This window comes from Salmo salar, chromosome 20 (genome assembly GCF_965601325.2).
Source record: "Salmo salar chromosome 20, fSalSal1, whole genome shotgun sequence".
In the NCBI taxonomy this organism is placed as follows: Eukaryota; Metazoa; Chordata; class Actinopteri; order Salmoniformes; family Salmonidae; genus Salmo; species Salmo salar.
The window spans coordinates 73,039,140-73,066,225 of NC_138310.1; the positions used below are offsets into that span (position 1 = coordinate 73,039,140).

The 27,086-nt window shown below is 43.6% G+C and overlaps 1 protein-coding gene across 1 annotated transcript; it reads left to right on the top strand.

Annotated features, from left to right (window-relative positions):
* On the top strand, positions 1–27,086 carry prss59 (serine protease 59, putative). Its single transcript, XM_045703934.2, has 9 exons — positions 1–306; positions 453–643; positions 2,096–2,328; positions 6,425–6,560; positions 20,305–20,419; positions 23,049–23,256; positions 26,076–26,166; positions 26,300–26,502; positions 26,734–27,086. The coding sequence occupies exons 1-9, from the start codon at positions 112–114 to the stop codon at positions 26,844–26,846; spliced, it is 1,485 nt and encodes a 494-aa protein (XP_045559890.1). The 5' UTR covers positions 1–111; the 3' UTR covers positions 26,847–27,086.

The window sequence follows — 27,086 nt, forward strand, 5'->3', positions numbered from 1 at the left end:
AAAAACATTCACATGATCACGTAAACAAATATCACGTGTCTTTATATTTGCAAAAGAGTACTTTCAACTTTTCTATGATATTTAATTGTTAGTTTTTCCCAGCCCGTCAACATGGCTTTTCAAGCAATCATAGTTTTTACTTTAGCATGTCTGTGTGTCCCTTGTGACGCTAACAGAAAATTCATAGAAATAGATAGATCTTCTAATGATGTGCCGAAGGGAAAAAACAAACCTGTCTTTCAGGAGCAATGGATTACGCAAAAACTGGACCACTTCAACGGTGCAGACAGTCGAGTGTGGGATCAAGTAAGTTCTGACATTTTATTATATTCTTATTCGCACTGCAGTATATGGAGATATCAGTTACCTGTTCGTTTTTCTGTCTACTGTCTAGACGTGATCAAGTCTGTTAGTTCATGCATAACACAACATACCGTTTATTACATTTCCAGAAATTCCTTGTAACTGAGACGCACTACAGAGCTGGAGGACCGGTGTTTTTGATGATCGGCGGAGAGGGTCCAATCAACGCCGGATGGATGGCCATGAACCCTGGGTCGGCCTGGCTTACTTATGCCAAGAAGCTCGGCGCCCTCTGTTTTATGGTAGAGCATCGTTTCTACGGCGACAGTCATCCCACGGTGTACGTTTTTTAAATATACAGTATCAGTCAAATGTTTGGACACCTACTCATTCAAGGGTTTTTCTTTATTTTTACTATTTTCTACATTGTAAAATATAATATTTAAGACATCAAAACTATGAAATAACACATATGGAATCATGGAGTAACCAAACAAGTGTTAAACAAATCAAAATATATTTTAGATTCTAAAAAGTAGCCACCCTTTGCCTTGATGACAGCTTTGCACACTATTGGCATTCTCTCAACCAGCTTCACCTGGAATGCTTTTCCAACAGTTCCCACATATGCTTATCACTTGTTAGCTGCTTTTCTTTCACTATGTGGCCCAACTCATCCCAAACTAATTGGGTTGAGGTCGGGTGATTATGGAGGCCAGGCTATCTGATGCAGCACTCTATCACTCTCCTTCTTGGTCAAATAGCCCTTACACAGCCTGGAGGTGTTAGATCATTGTCCTGTTGAAAAACAAACCTGTTTTTGCTTTGTCATTATGGGGTATTGTGTGTAGATTGACGAGGAAAAAAACAAATGGGATGGCGTATCGCTGCAGAATGCTGTAGTAGCCATGCTGGTTAGGTGTGCCTTGAATTGTAAATAAATCACTGTCAGTGTCACCAGCAAAGCACCCCAAAACATCATACCTCCTCCATGCTTCACGGTGGGAAACACACATGCGGAGATCATCCGTTCACCTACTCTGCGTCTCACAAAGACACAGCGGTTGGAACCAAAAATCTCACATTTGGACTCATCAGACCGAAGGACAGATTTCCACCAGTCTAATGTCCATTGCTCATGTTTCTTGGCCCAAGCAAGTCTCTTCTTCTTACTGGTGACCTTTAGTAGTGGTTTCTTTGCAGCAATTTGACCATGAAGGCCTGATTCACGCAGTTTCCTCTGAACAGTTGATGTTGAGATGTGTCTGTTACTTGAACTCTGTGAAGCATTTATTTGGGCTGCAATTTCTGAGGCTGTTAACTGTCTTCCTTTCCTGTAGCGGTCCACATGGAAACCAGTTTCATCATAGCGCTTGATGGTTTTTGCGACTGCACTTGAAGAAACTTTCAAAGTTCTTGAAATGTTCCACATTGACTGACCTTCATTTCTTAAAGTAATGATGGACTGTTGTTTCTCTTTGCTTATCTGAGCTGTTCTTGCCATAATATGGACTTGGTATTTTACCAAATAGGGCTATCTTCTGTATACCAGCCGTACCTTGTCACAACAGAACTGATTGGCTCAAATGCATTAAGAAGAAAGAAATTCCACAAATGAACTTTTAACAAGGCACATCTGTTAATTGAAATGTGTTCCAGGTGACTACCTAGTGGGATTGATTGACGTGTCGTTCATACAGAATATAGAAATAGTCAACCAGGTGTTGAGTGAGGCTCTCAAACTGGCTTCCTCCTGACTTGATTAGCCCCTTGTCTGTCTTGTCCCTCACAGTGACCTGAGCACAGAGAACCTGCGGTTCCTCAGCAGTCAACAAGCTCTGGCCGACCTGGCTCACTTCCGCACTGTCATCGCTAAACAACGGGGCTTGACCAACAGCAAGTGGGTGGCATTCGGCGGGTCATACCCAGGTGCGCTGGCAGCCTGGTCCCGACTCAAGTACCCCCACCTGATTCATGCTGCTGTGGCAAGCAGCGCACCTCTCCATGCCACGGTCAACTTCTCAGGTAATAATAACACACAGTAATCCTCCTTTCTCTCAGCGATCTGTCAATTTTCTCTCAGGCTTGTCCAAGTCCCCATCTCTCTTTCTCTACATGACCAGTGTCACTCTGCCTGTAGGAGTTTCAGGGTGTTACAGAATACCTGGAGGAGGGTGTCTCAATCATTTTAACATTTGTCTGAAATAAACTTAAGCAAATCACTCAATAAACAGCAGAGGCATAACAAAAGGTTGAGCCTGGATTGGCCTGGACTTCAGAAGATCCCAATGTTCTGAATGTTTCACCTTGCTGAGTATAGTCCCCAGGCAGATCCATTTTATGGAATAATGAACTGGAAATAGTCATGCACTGACTATGAGCCTGTCACTATCAGTGGAGGCTGCTGAGGGGAGGACGGCTCATAGTAATTGCTTGAATGGAGGCAATGAAAACCATATGTTTGTGTCACAGAAAATGTCGTACTCTTCGGCGAATATGTCGCATGGGAGAGAGAAGGACCAAGGCGCAGCGGGATTGTGGACACTCATGTTTATTACTGACAAAACATGTAAGGCATCCACTTGAAAAACAACACTAGACAGTACTCACGACATGGACAGTCTTGCAGGCTATACAAAACGCAGTGCAAAATCAATTCCCCACAACCCCAAAGAAAAACACACACACACACCTATATAGGACTTCCAATCAAAGGCAACTATATACACCTGCCTTCAATTGGAAGTCCCAATCACCAACACATTTAACAAACACAAACCACCTGCCACATCCTGACCAAGACTAAGCAATACGCCCTCTTCTGGTCAGGACGTGACAGTTTGATAGTATTCCATTGACTCTATTCCAGCCATTATTATGAGCCATCCTCCCCTCAGCAGCTTCCACTGGTCACTATGTATATTAGAGTTGAGGATAATGGTCAGTGTTATACCCTGAAGGGCAGATAGAGGAATAGTGGTGGATGGGGAAGAGTGAAGGGTCCTCTCTAGGTTGTTGTCTTTGGCTTTCTCTTCTTTTCTCTCTTCAATTGTCTCACTGGTTTCTCGAGGAAGAGCTCTCCCTCGCCCTCCATCTGGTAAATCTGACGACAATTCTATCCTCCTGATTCCTGCTTACAAGCAAAAATTAAAGCAGGAAGCACAAGTGACTTGGTCTATAAAAAAAGTGGTCAGGTGAAGCAGATGCTAAACTACAGGACTGTTTTGCTATCACAGACTGGAACATGTTCCGGGATTCTTCCGATGACATTGAGGAGTACACCACATCAGTCACTGGCTTTATCAATAAGTGCAGTGAGGACGTCGTCTCCACAGTGACTGTACATACCCCAACCAGAAGCCATGGATTACAGGCAACATTCGCACTGAGCTAAAGGGTAGAGGTGCCGCTTTCAATGTGCGGGACTCTAATCCGGAAGCTTATTAAAAATCCTGCTATATCAAACAGGCAAAGCGTTAATACAGGGCTAAGATTGAATCGTATTACACCGGCTCCGACGCTCGTCTTATGTGGCAGGGCTTGCAAACTATTACAGACTACAAAGGGAAGCACAGCGGCGAGCTGCCCAGTGACACGAGCCTACCAGACGAGCTAAATCATTTCTATTCTCGCTTCGAGGCAAGCAACACTGAGGCATGCATGAGAGCATCAGCTGTTCCGGACAACTGTGTGATCACGCTCTCCGTAGCCGACGTGAGTAAGACCATTAAACAGGTCAACATTCACAAGGCTGCGGGGCCAGACGGATTACCAGGACGTGTGCTCCGGGCATGTGCTGACCAACTGGCAGGTGTCTACACTGACATTTTCAACATGTCCCTGATTGAGTCTGTAATACCAACATGTTTCAAGCAGACCGCCATAGTCCCTGTACCCAAGAACACGAAGGCAACCTGCCTAAATGACTACAGACCCGTAGCACTCACGTCCGTAGCCATGAAGTGCTTTGAAAGGCTGGTAATGGTTCACATCAACAGCATTATCCCAGAAACCCTCTACCCACTCCAATTTGCATACCGCCCAAACAGATCCACAGATGATGCAATCTCTATTGCACTCCACACTGCCCTTTCCCACCTGGACAAATGGAACACCTACGTGAGAATTGTATTCATTGACTACAACTCAGCGTTCAACACCATAGTACCCTCAAAGCTCATTAATAAGCTAAGGATCCTGGGACTAAACACCTCCCTCTGCAACTGGATCCTGGACTTCCGGACGGGCTGCCCCCAGGTGGTGAGGGTAGGTAGCAACACATCTGCCACGCTGATCCTCAACACTGGAGCCCCTCAGGGGTGCGTGCTCAGCTCCCTCCTGTACTCCTTGTTCACCCACGACTGCATGGCCAGGCACGACTCCAACACCATCATTAAGTTTGCAGACGACACAACAGTGCTAGGCCTGATCACCGACAACGACGAGACAGCCTATAGTGAGGAGGTCAGAGACCTGGCTGGGTGGTGCCAGAATAACAACCTATTCCTCAATGTAACCAAGACTAAGGAGATGATTGTGGACTACAGGAAAAGGAGGACCAAGCACTCCCCCATTCTCATCGACGGGGCTGTAGTGGAGAAGGTTGAGAGCTTCAAGTTCCTTGGTGTCCACATCACCAACAAACTAGAATGGTCTAAACACACCAAGACAGTCGTGAAGAGGGCACGACGAAGCCTATTTCCCCCTCAAGAAACTAAAAAGATTTGGCATGGGTCCTGAGATCCTGAAAAGGTTCTACAGCTGCAACATCGAGAGCATCCTGACTGGTTGCATCACTGCCTGGTACGACAATTGCTCGGCCTCCGACCGCAAGGCACTACAGAGGGTAGTGCGTATGGCCCTGTATGTCACTGGGGCTAAGCTGCTTGCCATCCAGGACCTCTACACCAGGCGGTGTCAGAGGAAGACCCTAACAATTGTCAAAGACCCCAGCCACCCCAGTCATAGACTGTTCTCTCTACTACCGCATGGGAAGAGGTACTGGAGTGCCAAGTCTAGGACAAAAAAGCTTCTCAACAGTTTTTACCCCCAAGCCATAAGACTCCTGAACAGGTAATCAAATGGCTAACCGGGCTATCTGCATTGTGACCGGCCACCCACCATCCGCCAACCCCTCTTTTACGCTACTGCTACTCTCTGTTTATCAAATATGCATAGTCACTTTAACCATATTTACATGCACATACTACCTCAATCAGCCTGACTAACTGGTGCCTGTATATAGCCCCGCTACTTTTTTTTTTCACTGTCTTTTTTACTGTTGTTTTTATTTCTTTACTTACCTATTGTTCACCTAATACCTTTTTTGCACTTTTGGTTAGAGCCTGTAAGTAAGCATTTCACTGTAAGGTCTACACCTGTTGTATTCGGCGCACGTGACAAACTTTGATTTGATTTGACAAGGGTGTCACCAAGGAAACAGTGTCTTGGAATATGGACAACTATAACAACACACACTGACCCCTTTTGATGAGACTGGGAACATTTAGAGATCAACCAACAAACACAGAAGCTCAGTTGGGAATACTGCACTGATGTCATATACCGTCATATTTCTCCCAGTCCACGCCAGTTTCTATTTCCCAACAATGAGCAGGTCATTGTGGTTTAGTGAGTGTTTTTAACCATAAGTGCTTCATCTTGTTCGCCTAAACAAGGCTCACTTTTTCCACTGTAAAGATCATCATTTTTAGAACGTTATAAACATTGAAATAATACGGTTATTATTGTGGTAACCACACATGGAGCTGGCCTGTGTCCATACTGGGACTGAGACACTTCAACAATATGTTTGAAAACTCTTATAACTCTGAACACTGTACGATATTCTAAATAAGGTTCAGGTTATTTGAACAGTACTCCTACGCACTGTTTAAGTATGACTTTGGGAGGTACTTAGAGACTGGAGGCAGAAAGGGTTCTATAAATACAATCCACTCATTATATATTATGACATGACTTACTGGCTCTGTGTTGGAACAGTCACCATGTCTTTATATTGTCTCAAAATGTTATTTGCTCTGTTTAAATAGTGTTGGTTCATAGTGACTTGTGTTTGAACTGTGTGTTGTCTCTCTCTCTCTCTCTGCATTTTGCCCAGAGTACCTGGAGGTGGTGTGGCGGGCCCTGGCAGCTGAGAACCCAGAGTGCCCCCTGCTGGTAAAGAAGGCTTTTGACACCCTACAGGAGCGCATCAAAGACCCCAACAACTACGACAACGTCACCAAAGACTTCAAGTACTACACCCCTCCTCTTTTCCCGCCCTCCCTCCGCCTCTCACAATATAGTCCACTGTCATGAACCGGATCAAAGCCCGTAACAAAAAGGGAGACAACGTGGAGATATATTTAAAAATATATTTAATAACTGAAGTAACCTATAATGGTGTGTGTAAGTGAGTGGTTGCATGCATAGATGTGATAATGAGGGGTGTTGAAGGGTGCCAAAACAAACAAACAAACAAACTGGCCACAACCAAACTCTAACAGTGTGTCTGCATGGAGAGAGTCTCCTCAATGAATGGGGAAGAGGTGTATTTATCCCCGGGACACACCCGGGCCCAGGTGTGTCCCATTTCGCTGACGACCCTCCCGGCTCCGCCCACCGACATCCTATTAAGGAAAACAAGAGCAAAGAGAAAGAATTTGGCAGACAGAGTGGGAGGGTCGTCACACCACAAGCATATACACTCCCTCAATTAGTTATTCTCATCTACTGGAATAGTAGAGAATAGTTCCAGTAAGAGGAATCACTACATAGTAGAGAATGACGAATACCACAACAGGTGTGTGGTGTGGCAGAGGACAAACAGCTGTGTTATTAAATTGGGGTCAAGTGCCAGGAAATTATCCAGTCACTCCAGCTCCTCTCCTAACTGTCCTGCCCTAAGTGTGTGTGTGTGTGTGTGTGTGTGTGTGTGTGTGTGTGTGTGTTGAGGGTACTGAGGGTACTGAGGGTGCTGGTGTGAGATGGGTCTGGTTTCAGCTCACCTCTCTTGGCCTTCAATGTCTGCACTGGCAGACATTGAGATATCGGAATGTCGAGCACGTACTGCAATCTGTTGGAATGCCATGGCATTTGATCCTGTCTCTATGGTAATGTCTACACTTCACACTTACATGCAACTTCTGCTATCAGAATACAAAGATCGCATTCAAAAGACTGGTCTAGATGCACAAAAGTCGCTTTGTGGTCTGATTGTGTTCAAATCTGGCTGACCACTTCAGGAGGTGGTCAGGGATGCATTGTGTGCGGATTTCTCAGTCTGGACACAATCAGGCAACCGAAAGCGCATAGAGTGGGTAACATCATCAGCACTTCTCCCACAAGCCTCCAGAAAGCTTGTGTTTTGGGACCTAGAGGCCCCTTTTCTTAATAATATATTTTTTATTTAACCTTTGTTTAACTAGGCAAGTTGTTGGAGGAAATACATTCCTAGTATGTGAGCTGGCCTCATAAATGCTAGCCAGCTAGCTAATAAACTCAGCAAAAAAGAAACCGTCCTCACTGTCAACTGCGTTTATTTTCAGCAAACTTAATTAACATGTTAAATATTTGTATGAACATAACAAGATTCAACAACTGAGACATAAACTGAACAAGTTCCACAGACATGTGAGTAACATAAATGGAATAATGTGTCCCTGAACAAAGGGGGGGTCAAAATCAAAAGTAACAGTCAGTATCTGGTGTGGCCACCAGCTGCATTAAGTACTGCAGTACATCTCCTCCTCATGGACTGCACCAGATTTTCCAGTTCTTGCTGTGAGATGTTACCCAACTCTTCCACCAAGGCACCTGCAAGTTCCAGGACATTTCTGGGGGGAATGGCCCTAGCCCTCACCCTCCGATCCAACAGGTCCCAGACGTGCTCAATGGGATTGAGATCCGGGCTCTTCGCTGGCCATGGCAGAACACTGACATTCCTGTCTTGCAGGAAATCATGCACAGAACGAGCAGTATGGCTGGTGGCATTGTCATGTTGGAGTGTCATGTCAGGATGAGCCTGCAGGAAGGGTACCACATGAGGGAGGAGGATGTCTTTCGTGTAACGCACAGCGTTGAGATTGCCTGTAATGACAACAAGCTCAGTCCGATGATGCTGTGACACACCGCCCCAGACCATGACGGACCCTCCACCTCCAAATCGATCCCGCTCCAGAGTACAGGCCTCGGTGTAACGCTCATTCCTTTGATGATAAACGCGAATCCGACCATCACCCCTGGTGAGACAATACCTCGACTCGTCAGTGAAGAGCACTTTTTGCCAGTCCTGTCTGGTCCAGCGACGGTGGGTTTGTGCCCATAGGCGACGTTGTTGCCGGTGATGTCTGGTGAGGACCTGCTTTACAACAGGCCTACAAGCCCTCAGTCCAGCCTCTCTCAGCCTATTGCGGACAGTCTGAACACTGATGGAGGGATTGTGCGTTCCTGGTGTAACTAGGGCAGTTGTTGTTGCCATCCTGTACCTGTCCCGCAGGTGTGAAGTTCAGATGTACCGATCCTGTGCAGGTGTTGTTACACGTGGTCTGCCACTGCGAGGATGATCAGCTGTCCGTCCTGTCTTCCTATAGCGCGGTCTTAGGCGTCTCACAGTACGAACATTGCAATTTATTGCCCTGGCCACATCTGCAGTCCTCATGCCTCCTTGCAGCATGCCTAAGGCACGTTCAAGCAGATGTGCAGGGACCCTGGGCATCTTTCTTTTGGTGTTTTTCAGAGTCAGTAGAAAGGACTCTTTAGTGTCCTAAGTGTTCATAACTGTGACCTTCATTTCCTACCGTCTGTAAGCTGTTAGTGTCTTAACGACCGTTCCACAGGTGCATGTTCATTAATAGTTTATTGTTCATTGAACAAGCATGGGAAACAGTGTTTAAACCCTTTACAAAGAAGATCTGAAGTTATTTGGATTTTTACGAATTATCTTTGAAAGACAGGGTCCTAGACAGGGTCCTGAAAAAGGGCTGTTTCTTTTTTTGCTGAGTTTATGTAGAATAATATTTCTTTTGGGGCTATAGTTATGCTAACCTGTATGCAATCCCTTTAGCATTGCTTGCCAGCTTGCTGTCTAGCTATAGAGGCCATCAGCAGTAGCTAAATACTGTAGCTGCTAAATACTGTAGCTAGCCAGCAAGCAATGCTATTTTGCCTATTCTACCATTTTGTAGAATGCATACAGGAATATAGTGCGGGAAAATGGAATTCGGGCACACTGTGGACATTTAAATGTAGGTGTAGATGCATGACTGGTTCGAAATTCCATGATCAGAACTCTATGATCAGAATACTAAAGCTGCAAGAATTGTCAAGTCTAGACACGGCAATAGAGTCTCTCTGAAAGGCATTGGTGCTCCAAGCCGACAAAGGAATCACTCTCCACCTCTTCATTCAATCCCTCTTATCCTTCCCTCTCCCTCTTAACCTTTCCCTCAACCTCTCCCTCTCAACCTCTCCCTGTTAACCTCTCCCTCTCCCTCTTTAACCTCTCCCTCTTTCCCTCTCCCTGTTAACCTTTCCCTCTCAACCTCTCCCTGTCAACCTCTCCCTCTCCCTGTTAACCTCTCCCTCTCCCTGTTAACCTTTCCTGCTCCCTGTTAACCTCTCCCTAGCCGGTAACCTCTTAACCTTCATCGTATCATTTCTTAGTGTGTTTGTAGACTTGAAAGGGTTTTAGTGAAGTGTTTGTGTGTGTGTGTGTGTGTGGCTATGAGTTTGCGTGTCTGCATGCCTTGGTCACATTGGTCTTTGGCTTTAGGGGCAGTCTCTTATTACTGCATGTTCTCTGTGTGCTTGTTCCAGGTTGTCATAGTGACTGTATGGTCATTTTATATGGTGAATGGTGGGCTGAGACTGTTTTATTAGTCTGGCTACTGCTACTGATGTCAGACTGACACGCATAGACCATGCATTTGTCTGGGCAGCCGCCTGACCACACTGTACAAGTGCACACACACACACAAAAACACAAATGTACATGTAGGCCATGTCTCCGTCTGTCCAATTTTCTAACCACAAGATACCTCTGAGAGACAGTGTCATCGTCACAGTTCTGTCCTGAGGTCGCTCTGTCACAGGTCACTTCCAAAGTCAACATGTGACCTCAACTAGTGGGTGGGACTGGGCCTGTTGTGGGCGGTGACTAATGACAACACAAACAACAACCCTCTAGGGCTTTTGGATGACGGTAATTTGCTAGCCCAATGTTAGAATAGTAAAAAAACACACATTACCTCACATTTTCTCCTCTGCTCCTGAGTCCTTAAATAGAATGAATAGAACGCTCGTCCCCATTCAAGTCAATGATGGCATAATGGGTGGACTGGCGGCCATTGGGGGAAGTAAAAGCAGGAAGTGTACTCATCAATATGTGCTGTGATTTGTTGATTCAACTTAACTGACATTACAAAAATTGCATGGGCCACATCGGTTAACATAATTTGAATGAACTTTCTACATTACCTTAGAAATTATTACATCACAATAACAGGCAGCAATTACGAGTGTAATCATGAGTTTACCAGTCAAATTGCCAGGGTTAGAGGTTCCAAGCTCGTTCTATTCATTCTATTTCTGGGTGTGTTTGTAAATTCAATCTGGAGTGCCAGAAGGCGCTCAGAGTGCGCTCTGGACGTTCGTAAATTCAAAGCGCTGTTAGATTGTCCGTTTTGTAAATTCAGAGCGCTGTCAGATTGTCCGTTTTGTAAATTCAGAGCGCTGTCAGATTGTCCGTTTTGTAAATTCAGAGCGCTGTCAGATTGTCCGTTTTGTAAATTCAGAGCGCTGTCAGATTGTCCGTTTTGTAAATTCAGAGCGCTGTCAGATTGTCCGTTTTGTAAATTCAGAGCGTTTCGCTCTCTGAATGTTCAGAGCGCTCACTGGATGCTCTGGCTGAGGAGTAGGGTTGATCCGAGCGTTCTTACCTCACAACGGCAGTCAAGCACCCAAGCTAACTGGTTAACTTTGGCTAGCTGGCTGGCTACTTCCAGGCACAAATGAGAGAACACCTTTTTACTCGCCCTAGCAGAGCTGGTTAGGCTGTTTTCATGTTATCCAGAGCGTTTGTGACTAACTGTGATGGTGGCAACAATTTAATTACGCTTTTTTTGCTGACATTTACTGGCCCTGGCCATATTCAATCGGTGTTGAGCGTTCGTAAATTCATCAGTTATTCTGCGTTCTGCACACTCAGGCGAGAGTGCTCTGAAATCGGAGTAGATAACCAGAGTATATTTACGAACGCACCCTATGTGTGCTGCTGCTGTAGAGAGGGGGGGTGTTGCCTATGCAACTGAAGACTCATTTGCTGCAACACCTTGCTTGTTTCAGAAAGGAGCAACAAAGTTTAATCACATTGTGAAGAGTCCATGTTACAGCAGAAACGGACTCAACCACACTAATGCCCAGCTGTCCCGTGTTCATTCAGCTGTTCGTATTTATTTTATTTTTTTAAATGTTATGACGGTTATTTTATTTTCATGCTGGTCTTCATCCATAAATGTCAGTTACACGGTAATTGTGCCAGCCCTACCCCACACTAACCACTATGCAGCCCCCCTAGGCAGCCCCCCTCAACCCAATCACTGTCACCATGATGGACGACTTCATTATCCCCTGGTTATGGGTGTGAGGGTCCCGTGTAATATCCTGGTTATATTAAGCTGACAGGCTAATATATACAGTTCGAAAATAAACACACTCATTGCACCAGCGCCGTGGCTGATTCTACAGGATCAGCATTGAAAAGTTAACTAGTGTTCGGGAAATCAAGTAATAAATTGGCTTTAGAGAATTAGAAAAACGTTTAAATGAATAAAATGACAGTAAAACAGTGTATGCTATGTGTTTGCTGAGCAGTTAGCTGAAATTCAATACGATTGTGTTCATTTTACACTTTGACGAACTTCTGTACTGCCATTCACGCCGTCATTTTCACTCCGGCGCTGAGTCCAATGAATTTGTTTATTTTCGAATGCTTCTGTATGGAATTACTACGTTGTCTTAACCTGTTATCTTAAACCTAACTGACGGGATGGGTCAAGTATTTCCTTCTGTCAGTCTGTTGCAACATATCACTTATATCAATGGAGTGCATTTGGTACCACCAAATTTGGACTCTTCTTACACTTCCAGGTAGTTTTATGTTTGTGGGTATGTATATCAGTGGAGGCTGGTGACTTAAAATTGAGGTGGATGGGAGACTCACAGTATAGGCGCGGAACGCACGGAGACCACAAAGTGTGTTTCAAAAATCATCAATGACTAATTATTTTAACCTGAAACATTTAATAACAACATGTATAGTACAATATTATGGGGAAGGGGAATGAGAGGGCTACTTACAGTGTTGGAAAGGGATCACAGCAGTGATTGAATGAGGGTATGAGGCATGAGTTGAGGTGTTCAGAGACTTGACCAGTGCTGGACAGGATTTTACTGGGAAGACAAATCAAATGTATTTATATAGCCCTTCTTACATCAGCTGATATCTCAAAGTGCTGTACAGAAACCCAGCCTAAAACCCCAAACAGCAAGTAATGCAGGTGTAGAAGCACGGTGGCTAGGAAAAACTCCCTAGAAAGGCCAAAACCTAGGAAGAAACCTAGAGAGGAACCAGGCTATGAGGGGTGGCCAGTCCTCTTCTGGCTGTGCCGGGTGGAGATTATAACAGAACATGGCCAAGATGTTCAAATGTTCATAAATGACCAGCATGGTCAAATAATAATAATAATAGTAATCACAGTAGTTGTCGAGGGTGCAACAAGTCAGCACCTCAAGAGTAAATGTCAGTTGGCTTTTCATAGCCGATCATTGAGAGTATCTCTACCGCTCCTGCTGTCTCTAGAGAGTTGAAAACAGCAGGTCTGGGACAGGTAGCACGTCCGCTGAACAGGTCAGGGTTCCATAGCCGCAGGCAGAACAGTTGAAACTGGAGCAGCAGCACGGCCAGGTGGACTGGGGACAGCAAGGAGTCATCATACCAGGTAGTCCTGAGGCATGGTCCTAGGGCTCAGGTCCTCGAAGAGAGAGAAAAGAGAGAATTAGAGAGAGCATACTTAAATTCACACAGGACACCGGATAAGACAGGAGAAATACTCCAGATATAACAGACTGACCCTAGCCCCCCGACACATAAACTACTGCAGCATAAATACTGGAGGCTGAGACAGGAGGGGTCAGGAGACACTGTGGGCCCATCTGATGATACCCCCGGACAGGGCCAAACAGGCAGGATATAACCCCACCCACTTTGCCAAAGCACAGCCCCCACACCACTAGAGGTATATCTTCAACCACCAACTTACCATCCTGAGACAAGGCCGAGTATAGCCCACAAAGACGCCACGGCACAACCCAAGGGGGAGCGCCAACCCAGACAGGAAGACCACGTCAGTGACTCAACCCACTCAAGTGACGCACCCCTCCTAGGGACGGCATGGAAGAACATCAGTAAGCCAGTGACTCAGCCCCTGTAATAGGGTTAGAGGCAGAGAATCCCAGTGGAGAGAGGGGAACCGGCTAGGCAGAGACAGCAAGTGTGGTTCGTTGCTCCAGAGCCTTTCCGTTCACCTTCACACTCCTGGGCCAGACTACACTCAATCATAGGACCTACTGAAGAGATGAGTCCTCAATAAAGACTTAAAGGTTGAGACCGAGTCTGCGTCTCTCACATGGGTAGGCAGACCATTCCATAAAAATGGAGCTCTATAGGAGAAAGCCCTGCCTCCAGCTGTTTGCTTAGAAATTCTAGGGACAATTAGGAGGCCTGTGTCTTGTGACCGTAGCGTACGTGTAGGTATGTACAGCAGGACCAAATCGGAAAGATGGGTAGGAGCAAGCCCATGTAATGCTTTGTAGGTTAGCAGTAAAACCTTGAAATCAGCCCTTGCCTTAACAGGAAGCCAGTGTAGGGAGGCTAGCACTGGAGTAATATGATACATTTTTTGGGTTCTAGTCAGGATTCTAGCAGCCGTATTTAGCACTAACTGAAGTTTATTTAGTGCTTTATCCAGGTAGCCGGAAAGTAGAGCATTGCAGTAGTCCAACCTAGAAGTAACAAAAGCATGGATAAATTTTTTTTGCATCATTTTTGGACAAAGTTTCAGATTTTTGCAATGTTACGTAGATGGAAAAAAGCTGTCCTTGAAACAGTCTTGATATGTTCTTCAAAAGAGTGATCAGGGTCCAAAGTAACGCCGAGGTCCTTCACAGTTTTATTTGAGACGACTGTACAACCATCAAGATTAATTGTCAGATTCAACAGAAGATCTCTTTGTTTCTTGGGACCTAGAACAAGCATCTCTGTTTTGTCAGAGTTTAAAAGTAGAACGTTTGCAGCCATCCACTTCCTTATGTCTGAAACACAGGCTTCTAGTGAGGGCAATTTTGGGGCTTCACCATGTTTCATTGAAATGTACAGCTGTGTGTCATCCGCATAGTAGTGAAATTTAAAATGTTTTCGAATGACATCCTCAAGAGGTAAAATATATAGTGAAAACAATAGTGGTCCTAAAACGGAACCTTGAGAAACACCGAAATTTACAGTTGATTTGTCAGAGGACAAACCATTCACAGAGACAAACTGATATCTTTCTGACAGATAATATCTAAACCAGGCCAGAACTTGTCCGTGTAGACCAATTTGGGTTTCCAATCTCTCCAAAAGAATGTGGTGATCGATGGTATCAAAAGCAGCACTAAGATCTAGGAGCACGAGGACAGATGCAGAGCCTCGGTCTGATGCCATTAAAAGGTAATTTACCACCTTCACAAGTGCAGTCTCAGTGCTATGATGGGGTCTAAAACCAGACTGAAGCGTTTCGTATACATTGTTTGTCTTTAGGAAGGCAGTGAGTTGCTGCGCAAAAGCTTTTTTTTTGTTGTTGAGAGGAATGGAAGATTCAATATAGGCCGATTTAGTTTTTTATATTTTCTGGGTCAAGATTTGGCTTTTTCAAGAGAGGCTTTATTACTGCCACTTTTAGTGAGTTTGGTACACATCCGGTGGATAGAGAGCCATTTATTATGTTCAACATAGGAGGGCCAAGCACAGGAAGCAGCTCTTTCAGTAGTTTAGTTGGAATAGGGTCCAGTATGTAGCTTGAAGGTTTAGAGGCCATGATTCTTTTCATCATTGTGTCAAGAGATATAGTACTAAAACACTTTAGTGTCTCCCTTGATCCTATGTCCTGGCAGAGTTGTGCAGACTCAGGACAACGGAGCTTTGGAGGAATACGCAGATTTAAAGAGGAGTCCGTAATTTGCTTTCTAATGATCATGATCTTTTCCTCAAAGAAGTTCATGAATTTATTACTGCTGAAGTGAAAGCCATCCTCTCTTGGGGAATGCTGCTTTTTAGTTAGCTTTGCGACAGTATCAAAAATAAATTTCGGATTGTTCTTATTTTCCTCAATTAAGTTGGAAAAATAGGATGATTGAGCAGCAGTGAGGGCTCTTCGATACTGCACGGTATTGTCTTTCCAAGCTAGTCGGAAGACTTCCAGTTTGGTGTGGCGCCATTTCCGTTCCAATTTTCTGAAAGCTTCCTTCAGAGCTTGTGTATTTTCTGTTTTCCAGGGAGCTAGTTTCTTTTGACAAATGTTTTTAGTTTTTAGGGGTGCAGCTGCATCTAGGGTATTGCGCAAGGTTAAATTGAGTTCCTCAGTTAGGTGGTTAACTGATTTTTGTCCTCTGACGTCCTTGGGTAGGCAGAGGGAGTCTGGAAGGGCATCAAGGAATCTTTGGGTTGTCTAAGAATTTATAGCGTGACTTTTGATGCTCCTTGGTTGGGGTCTGAGCAGATTATTTGTTGCGATTGCAAACGTAATAAAATGGTGGTCCGATAGTCCAGGATTATGGGTAAAAACATTAAGATCAACAACATTTATTCCACGGGACAAAACTAGGTCCAGAGTATGACTGTGGCAGTGAGTAGGTCCAGAGACATGTTGGACAAAACCCACTGAGTCGATGATGGCTCCGAAAGCCTTTTGGAGTGGGTCTGTGGACTTTTCCATGTGAATATTAAAGTCACCAAAAATTTGAATATTATCTGCTGTGACTATAATGTCCGATAGGAATTCAGGGAACTCAGTGAGAAACGCTGCATATGGCCCAGGAGGCCTGTAAACAGTAGCTATAAAAAGTGATTGAGTAGGCTGTATAGATTTCATGACTAGAAGCTCAAAAGATGAAAACGTCAGGGGTTTTTTTTGTAAATTGAAATTTGCTATCGTAAATGTTAACACCTCCGCCTTTGCGGGATGCGCGGGGGATATGGTCACTAGTGTAACCAGGGGGTGAGGCCTCATTTAACACAGTAAATTCATCAGGCTTAAGCCATGTTTCAGTCAGGCCAATCACATCAAGATTATGATCAGTGTTTAGTTCATTGACTATAACTGCCTTTGAAGTGAGGGATCTAACATTAAGTAGCCCTATATTGAGATGTGAGGTATCACGATCTCTTTCAATAATGGCAGGAATGGAGGAGGTCTTTATACTAGTGAGATTGCTAAAGCGAACACCGCCATCTTTAATTTTGCCCAACCTAGGTCGAGGCACAGACACGGTCTCAATGGGGATAGCTGAGCTGACTACACTGACTGTGCTAGTGGCAGACTCCACTAAGCTGGCAGGCTGGCTAACAGCCTGCTGCCTGGCCTGCACCGTATTTCATTGTGGAGCTAGGGGAGTTAGAGCCCTGTCTATGTTCGTAGATAAGATGAGAGCACCCCTCCAGCTAGGATGGAGTCCATCACTCCTCAACAGGCCAGGCTTGGTCCTGTTTGTGGGTGAGTCCCAGAAAGAGGGCCAATTATCTACAAATTCTATCTTTTGGGAGGGGCAGAAAACAGTTTTCAACCAGCGATTGAGTTATGAGCCTGCTGTCGAGCTCATCACTCCACCTAACTGGGAGGGGGCCAGAGACAATTACTCGATGCCGACACATCTTTCTAGCTGATTTACACGCTGAAGCTTTGTTGCGCTTGGTGACCTCTGACTGTTTCATCCTAACATCGTTGGTGCCGACATGGATAACAATATCCCTATACTCTCTACACTCGCCAGTTTTAGCTTTAGCCAGCACCATCTTCAGATTAGCCTTAACGTCGGTAGCCCTGCCCCCTGGTAAACAATAACACAACAGACTACACAGTTAGACAAAAGAGCTGAGAATGATTTAGTCCAAGCAATGAGTAATAATGTGATTGTGTATGTGATTGACTCTACATACAGTAATGTGAGGAAATTGATAAGGGTACTCACAGTGCTTGGAAGGGAAACACTCAATGTGCCAGTGGATGAGTGGGCACATGAGAAGTCGTGGCTTCAGTTCATGTCAGGAGAAAGTTGACAATGGTAGTGGAGTGGAGTAGTCGTCACCTCTTAATCAAGGAACATGAGGGGACTTGGCAGATACATTCCATTACAGCTGCGCCATCGTAGGTTTGGACAACGAGTTTCTCTATGAACTTAAACTCAGACATCTCAAAAAAGTCAAACAGACTGCGCATCTTGACCACTTGACACATCAAAGTAGCCCAAGAAATGTTCCTGAATAAAGCCCTGATCATCCACATACCTGATGATGATAACTGACAACTGCAAGCAGACTGGTGGCACCATAGGTCCCAGAGCCTTGGGGCAATTTTTACCCCCAGGGGCCTGGAGTTTTTCCTTATTTGTTAACCGAACTAGGAAAACTCTGGACCTTAGAGGGTATGACAGTGATTAATCAGTTGTAAAAAGCTTTTATAAGGGCTATGATGGGACCAGTTTTTCATAATCAAGTCACATGGTTTTAAAAAACTCCTGGAACAAAACTCCTGGCCCTGGGGGGGATGAAAACACTCTGCATCTACCTTATATTTGTTCATATAAATTATATTTAGACTAGATTAGGGGGGGATTTCCTCTACCCAGACAACAACTGGTAGACAATAGAACTCACAGGGCTGAGCTTGCTTTATGCATGTTTGCACCATACAGCTTTATGCAGCTGTAGGCCTTATAAAAATGTACTCACATCTGTCATCACTATTATGTTGATTGATTAATTCCAGAATCATTTTTGGATTAAAAAAGTATAGGCAGCCTAGCCAGCCCAATTTTGAATAGAATCTAAATTTGATCACATTCAAACTTTCTCCTGACACACAAATGGACTATAAATACATAATGTTACCAATTAGTTTACCCTGACCAGATGGACGCATCTGCTCTTAATTAGTGGCCTACAGTTGATCAGACTGAAAAATGGTCTAGTTTTCATCCCATATAACATGTCAGATCTCTCATGTTTAGGTGTAGCCTAGGCTGCTGCCACATTATGTCATGAGTTTTTGCTTGTGTCTGTCCGGAGTGACTTTATCTTTGTTAAATAAATACCAGAGAAAAGTGCAAAGCCTACTTGAGCGCATGCAAAAAAATGAGCTGCATCAAGCTCTCTAATCTAAATTTTACTGAATGATGCGATGGAAGCTATCAAATCATTCAGAATTGTTTTCAACATCCCAGAAAAGATGTTCAGCATGTAAAGCATCGTAACGTGCAATTACAGGCGGCTTGATGACAGGCTCCCTGTTAACCAGCTATACATTTGACCCCAGTTTGTATTGAATGCCCTCACCTTTTCATTCTTCTTCATGAAACTGATCTCAGGCAGAGGTGGACCCTCGATTTTAATTAGCACCTTTTCCGTGTACCCCAGAGAGTGAAAGGGGTTCTTTAACAAAAAGTCCACAACATTTTCGGCAGCGTTGGCCATTCTACCATTCGGGTTGAGAAAACAGCACACTCATGCTGGTAACGTTAGCTAGCTAGCTACTGAAGTTAGCAAGGCAAATGTAAATAAATTGCACTAACTGGACACAAAAATAATGTTCTAAACCCAATAAAACAATTTATAATATACCTCCTCCATCTCCTGTAATTAAAAAATAATGAATTTAAATTGAATAATTTCCCAAAAATGCTCAACTATAGCTCTTTTCTCTTAATCTCTAACAATGTTACCAAACTTCTCAACACATAGAACCCCCATAATGCTCTGTGGCACAATCCCAATACAACACTCTAGGTTCGTTCTCTGATCCTACATCTATGATTGGATGGACAACATGTCAGTTCATACTGCAAAAGCTTTGATTGGTTGGAGGACGTCCTCCGGAAGTGGTCATAATTACCATGTATGTCTATGGAAGGGGGTGAGGCCTACCCGCCTCTTAGGTTTTGTATTAAAGTCAATGTAGGCAGAGGAGGACTGAAGTTAGCTGTCCTTCGGCTACACCATGGTGCTAGCCCAGACAGTGCTGTTGAAGTTACTGTAGACCTTCATTGCAAACAGTGTATTTTAATCAATTATTTGATGACATATGAATATATTTAGTATAGTGTTATCTAAAAAGGATACATTTTTAAACAAAACTACTTTTTAAATTGATCATGCTGTATATAGACTTTTCTACTGTATTATTGATTGTATGTTTGTTTATTCCATGTGTAACTCTGTTGTTGTATGTGTCGAACTGCTTTGCTTTATCTTGGCCAGGTCGCAGTTGCAAATGAGAACTTGTTCTCAACTAGCCTACCTGGTTAAATAAAGGTGAAATAAAAAATTTAAAAATTCACTGAGGAGGATGGTCTTCCACTTCCTTCTCTGAGGAGCCTCCACTGATGTATATACTGTAAGCGTCAGGAGTACCTTAGGGCTCCTTTCCACTTGTACAAAAATGACTAGATAGAATGGAGTGAGCTAATGTTGGTGTCAAATGGACTCTAAAACAGAACAATAGTGACCTAGTGTATAAGATGAGGTTGTTTAGACAAAGATAAATACCATTGTGCCAGGCTTACTTATACAGAGGACTAGTTCCATGAATGTGCATACTCTATACTGTCATCAGCAGTGGCCCTCGGTCTCTGTAACACAGCTCACTCTCTCTCTCGCTCACTCTCACGCCTTCATTCTCTGTCTCTCAGTTTATGTTCAAAACTGCAGATCCAGTCAGAGAAGGACCGGGCATACATCCTAGATGCCCTGGCAGACAACATTATGAACACAGTCCAATACAACAATGACAATAGAGAATTTGAGGTAAGAGAGGTTTGTGGACAGTATGTCATTTCAGGGTATAAGGAGCATGGTTGACCTAGGAGAGGAACCATTTTGAGTCAGGATTATGGTAGTTTGGGGCTGAAATGGGCAGTGGTGGAAAAAGTACCCAATTGTCATACTTTAGTAAAAGTAAAGATACATTAATAGATTATGACTCAAGTAAAAGTGAAAGTCACCCAGTAAAATACTAATTGAGTAAAAGTCTTAAATGATTTACTTTTAAATATACTTAAGTATTAAAAGTAAATGGAATTGCTAAAATATACTTAAGTATCAAAAGTAAAAGTATAAATCATTTATAATTTCTTATATTAATCAAACCAGACAGCCTCGCGTTCTTGTGTTTTAAATTTACGGATAGCCAGGGGTGCGCTCCAACACTAAGATATCATTTAAAAATGAAGCATGTGCTTAGTGAGTCCGCCAGATCAGAGGCAGCAGGAATGACCAGGGATGTTCTCTTGATAAGTGTATGAATTAGACCATTTTCCTGTCCTGCTAAGCATTCAAAATGTAACTTTTGGGTGTCAAGGAAAATGTATGGAGTAAAAAGTACACAGTGGTGTAAAGTACTTAAGTAAAAATACTTTAAAATAATACTTAAGTAGTTTTTTGTGGGTATCTGTACTTTACTTGACTATTTATATTTTTGACTACTTTTACTTCACTACATTACTAAAGAAAATAATGTACTTTTTACTTTTAAGAAAATTATACATTTTCCCTGACACCCAAAAGTACTCGTTACATTTTGAATACTTAGTAGGACAGAAAAATTGTCCAATTCACTCACTTATCAAGAGAACATCATTGGTCAGTCCTACTGCCTATGATCTGGCGGACTCACAAACACAAATGTTTCATTTGTAAGTTATGTCTGAGTGTTGGAGTGTGCCTCTGGCGATCCATAAATTCAAAACACAAGAAAATGGTGCCGTCTGGTTTGCTTAATATAAGGAATTTGAAATGATTTACAGTTTTACTTTTGATACTTAAGTATATTTAAAACCAAATACTTTTAGACTTTTACTCAATTAGTATTTTACTGGGTGACTTTCACTTTAACTTGAGTTATTTTCTAAGTATGACAATTGAGTACTTTTTCCACCGCTGAAAATACATCGGGGCGGCAGGTAGCCTAGTGGTTAGAGCATTGGACTAGTAACCGAAAGGTTGCAAGATCGAATCCCCGAGCTGACAAGGTAAAAATCTGTCGTTCTGCCCCTGAACAAGGCAGTTATCCCACTGTTCCTAGGCTGTCATTGAAAATAAGAATTTGTTCTTAACTACCTTCACTTAACTAGTGAAGTCAGTTAAAAATTAAAAATACATTTCTTTAGGAATGTAGTAAAGTTAAAGTAGTCAAAATATAAATGGTAAAGTACAGATAAATTAAAAAAAACTATTTAAGTAGTACTTTCAAGTAATTTAACTTTAGTACTTTACACCACTGGAAATGGGGTTGAGGAAGAAGGGACAGGTAGCTCAAAGCTGAAGCCCAAGGGAGGAAATAAAACCGCAATTCTTCCAAAGCGGGTTGTGGCCCAGAAAAGAGGCTCTCCTGGCGGTTCTCTGGGCTTTCTTGCACCCCTATCCGAAACCATGACCCCTCTCATAACCAAGTAGTGTCTGTCTTTACCTCAGGAAGGGAGGCCAGAGAGGGGGGTCCGAGCTTAGAGATCTGACCATTTTCCCAGGGGTCTTTTGTGGTTACCATGGCGATTCTCTCTGTGGCTTGTTGCCGGTGGAGATGTGAGTCCAATTACGAATAATGTGGAAAAAGGGCACAAAAGAGCCTTTGGATTCAGACAGGCTCCAGTTTCCTGGCCTCAGAGCAGAGAGCTGCTTTAAAAGGAGTGGTTTTGTATGAACTCCACAGAACAACACACTAATAAAGTGATTGGTTGGCTCCAGCGCCCAGAGGGATGGATAGGGGCTGGGGGTTCAGGTACCATTGAGGAATTTGTGTAGTGAGTAAACCAGATAATCTAATACCCCTGCATGGTTGAGCAATGTGTGGCTCATAAAATAGGAAGGAAATGGTCATCTTATGAAACAATGTTTATAAGATTATTATTTTCCCATGTATTAACTTAATATAGCAGAGATCCAAACATAGACATGTCTTCTTGTGATGGTCACAGGTGGGGTTAATTTATACAGCTCTGTGTCGAACCCAGTTGTAGTAAATCTGTAACTAACTAAAGATCTCACATGTACCTTAGCTGCTTAGCATACTTAGTAGAAATGTATAGCTATGTAAGATACAAGTACAGTACCAGTCAAAAGTTTGGACACACCTACTCATTCAAGGGTTTTTCTTTAATTTGTACTATTTTCTACATTGTAGAATAATAGTGAAGACATCAAAACTATGAAATAACACATATGGAATCATGTAGTAACCAAAAAAGTGTTAAACCCTTTGCCTTGATGACAGCTTTTAGTCTACATTGTAGAAAATAGTAAAAATTAGAAAAAAAACCTGGAATGAGTAGGTGTGTCCAAACTTTTGACTGGTACTGTAGATAGACAGCGGTAGTTAATGAGAATCTACAGACTTCCACCCACAGTTGTAGTGAGTAACCATGATGTTGTGTCATTGCAGCATGTGTTGGACACGAACTGCACCATTAAGACTGTGTGTGGTGTGATGACCGATGCCTCTCTGGGAGACCCCTACTACCGCTTCGCTGCTTTTGTTCGCCTCAGAACCATTACCCACCTTCTTAAGCCCTGTTTTAAAGACATCACCTACAACGCTAACCTTCAGGACCTCAGGAACACATCCTATAGCGGACCCCACGGTGGGGGAGGTGAGGGGGTAGAGGGGCAAAGGACCGCACTGCGGGGGAGGTGCGGGGGGAGAGGGGCAAAGGACCCCAAGCCGAGGGATTTGAGGGGCAAAGGATCCCATAGTGGGAGAGGGGTTGGAGTGGTGAGGGGGAAGGGGTAGAGCATCTCTCTGGGGATGTATGTCAATGTCCTCAATAAAACCAACTCTGTACAATGCCAAGGGACAGAAGAAGCCAAACCTGCTTTATCAGCAGTTAACACGCTGAGGAACACTGAGGCCGTCACACAATACCGGTCCAGGGGATCCTTGTCCATAAGGCTTTTATTTGCATTGCTATTTGCACAATTATTTGCTTTGCTAAATTTGAATGGTGATCACTGTACACACCATTTGAATGGACTATCTCATGCTATATGTTTTGTGAAGAAAATGAAGAGTACAAGTGATGGCCTGGAGATAGAGCAGGTTTGGCTCCTGTTGCCTCTGCAGCGTGTAAAGTGTGTTTTATACACTTTTAATAGTGTTATTCAGCGTTAAAGAAAGATCCCTCCTTGTTATACTGCTTGACGGTGGGGTTGTGTGCGTACGTGTGTGTTTGTTTGTCTGCGTGCATTTGCTAAGACAGGCATTTTACATATATTCATTTTAGTTTTACAGTGGATAGTGCTGTCTCTCTATATCCTCTGATCTAGAACTTTGGTTAGAGCCCTGTCATAGGTTGTGTTCGGTTAGTAATAATGTTCAACCAGTTTCCATGTTGTGCTCTGGCCTTTGGCTGTGGCCGTGGTTCCCAGGGATAGTTTCCTTGGCTGGGAGGGCTTATTGGTTTAGTGGGGATCACTGGGACAGGAAGTGGGCTTTTAAAGAGCCCCCCGGAGCTTCTGTAAACCACCCACTTTTCCCTTCTCTCTCCCTCTCTTCCTGGTAACTTTTCTCCCTCTCTCTTTCCTTTCTTTGTCTTTGCTCAAAGGCACAAAACAGTGCATTTGAACAGTAAATAGTTTTTCACTCAAATAATTTTTGACAACTTAACCTGTCATTCAAGTCTTGTTGTATTACTATGTAATTTAAGCAATGAAGTTGAAAGTTAACATTTGTTCTAGTGAGACACATATTTGCTCTAGTGAATCAGACAAGATGAAGTCATCGGAGACATGCATACAAATGATTATTATATAACTAAATATACTGTAACTGACGGTGTTGATTGGCCCCTACTATATGTACAGTGTCTTCTGAAAGTATTCAGACCCCTTGACTTTTTCCACATTTTGTTATGTTACAGCCTTATTCTAAAATGGATTAAATAAAAAAATGTCCTCAGCAATTTACACACAATACCCCATAATGACAAAGCGAAAACAGGTTTTTAGACATTTTGTCAATAAAAAACAGAAATAACTTATGTACATAAGTATTCAGACCCTTTGAAATGAGACTCGAAATTGAGCTCAAGGGGGAACCTGTTTCCATTGATCAACCTTAACATGTTTCTACAACTTGATTGGAGTCCACCTGTGGTAAATTAAATTGATTGGACATGATTTGGAAAGGCACACACCTGTCTATATAAGGTCCCACAGTTGACAGTGCATGTCAGAGCAAAAACCAAGCCATGGGGTCGAAGGAATTGTCCATAGAGCCCCGAGACAGGATTGTGTCGAGGCACAGATCTGAGGAAAGGTACCAAAACATTTCTGTAGCATTGAAGGTCCCCAATAACACAGTAGCCTCCATCATTCTTAAATGGAATAAGTTTGGAACCACCAAGACTCTTCCTAGAGCTGGCCGCCGGCCAAACTAAGCAATCAGGGGAGAAGGGCCTTGGTCAGGGAGGTGACCAAGAACCCAATGGTCACTCTAACAGAGCTCTAGAGTTTCTCTGTGGAGGTGGGAGAACCTTCCAGAAGGACAACCATCTCTGCAGCACTCCACCAATCAGGCCTTTATGGTAGAGCGGCCAGACGGAAGCCACTCCTCAATAAAAGATACATGACAGCTCGCTTGGAGTTTGCCAAAAGGCACCTAAAGACTCTCAGACCATGAGAAACAAGATACTCTGGTCTAATGAAACCAATATTTAACTCTTTGGCCTGAATGCCAAGTGTCACATCTGGAGGAAACCTGGCAACGTCCCTACTGTTAAGCCTGGTGGTGGCAGCGTCATGCTGTGGGGATGTATTTCAGCGGCAGGGACTGGGAGACTAGTCAGGATTGAGGCAAAGATGAACAGAGTAAAGTACAGAGTGATCCTTGATGAAAACCTGTTCCAGAGTGCTCAGGACCTCAGACTGGCGCGACGGTTCTCCTTCCAACTGGACAACGACCCTAAGCACACAGCCAAGATAACGCAGGAGTGGCTTCAGGACAAGTCTCTGAATGTCCCAGCCAGAGCCCGGACTTGAACCCGATCGAACATCTCTTGAGAGACTTGAAAATAGCTGGGTAGTAACGCTCCCCATCCAACCTGACAGAGATTGAGAGGATCTGCAGAGAATAATGGGAGAAACTCCCCAAATACAGGTGTGCCAAGCTTGTAGCGTCATATCCAAGAAGACGTGAAGCTGTAATTGCTGCCAAAGGTGCTTCAACAAAGTACTGAGTAAGGATCTGAATACTTATGTAAATGTAATATTTAATTTTTTTAAGATAAATTAGCAACAGTGTCTAAACTGTTTTTGCTTTGCCATTATGGGGTAGTGTGTGTGTAGATTGATGAGGAAAAATAACAATTTGATCAATTTGAGAATAAGGCTGTAACCTAACAAAACGTGGAAATAGTCAAGGGGTCTGAATACTTTCCATAGGCAGTGTGTGTATGTATCTCTGTGTATCCAGGGAGACAGTGGACGTACCAGACCTGCACTGAGTTTGGTTACTTCCAGACCACTGATTCTCCTAACCAGCCCTTCGGTGGCTTTGGCCTCCAGTGAGTACTTATTTAATGCTGACAAGTATTCTCCTCCAGGTGTGTGTGTACTAGTGAAGGAATGTCTCTCTGTGGAATAACTGGATCAATGGGCGCCTCTCCTCTCTCTTTCCATCCCTTCCCTCTCTGGCAGGTACCATGTGGAACAGTGTCAGGACATTTTCAGCATCAGCGCTAAGACACTCTACACTGGAATAGACCAGACCAATGAGAACTACGGCAGCTACAACATCCGTGCCACGAGAATAGTTTTCCCCAACGGTTCCATCGACCCCTGGCATGCCCTGGGCATCACCTCTAGCATCTCAGATGACCTCCCTGCCATCTTCATAAAGGGTGAGGGCTCAATGTTGGTCCGTTCTATCCTTCAACTGATGTCTATGGTGACTTGTGACTACATTCAGGTCATTTCAGCATCTGACAAATGCTTTGTACAGGAAGAGATCAAGAGAGCAGTGTCATATCACTGTATAACAGCAATCTCTCTCTCTATCTCTTGTGTGTGTGTGTGTGTGTATATGTATGTGTATATGTATATATATCTATCTCTATCTCACTCTGATCCAGGAACAGCCCACTGTGCCAACATGTACCCTGCCAGAGCTGAGGATCTCCCCCAGCTGACCCTGGCTCGGGAACACGTCTTCCAGCTCCTACAGAAGTGGCTGAAGGAGAAGTGAGAGACAGCCACGGTGGCCAATCAGCCTGAATGAGAAGGATTTATGTTTGTTTGGAGAAAGAAAATGACCACAGTTGTACAATAGTGACTGTGCTATAAGAATGGAAGGACTATTGATTATATCAATGTAATGTTGTCTTTTGTACATGACAAATACAACTTTTAAGAGATTAATCAGATTTGATTTACACTATCCTCTTCCAGTAAATTCTTTGAAAATAAAGGGTATTTCCCAATATTA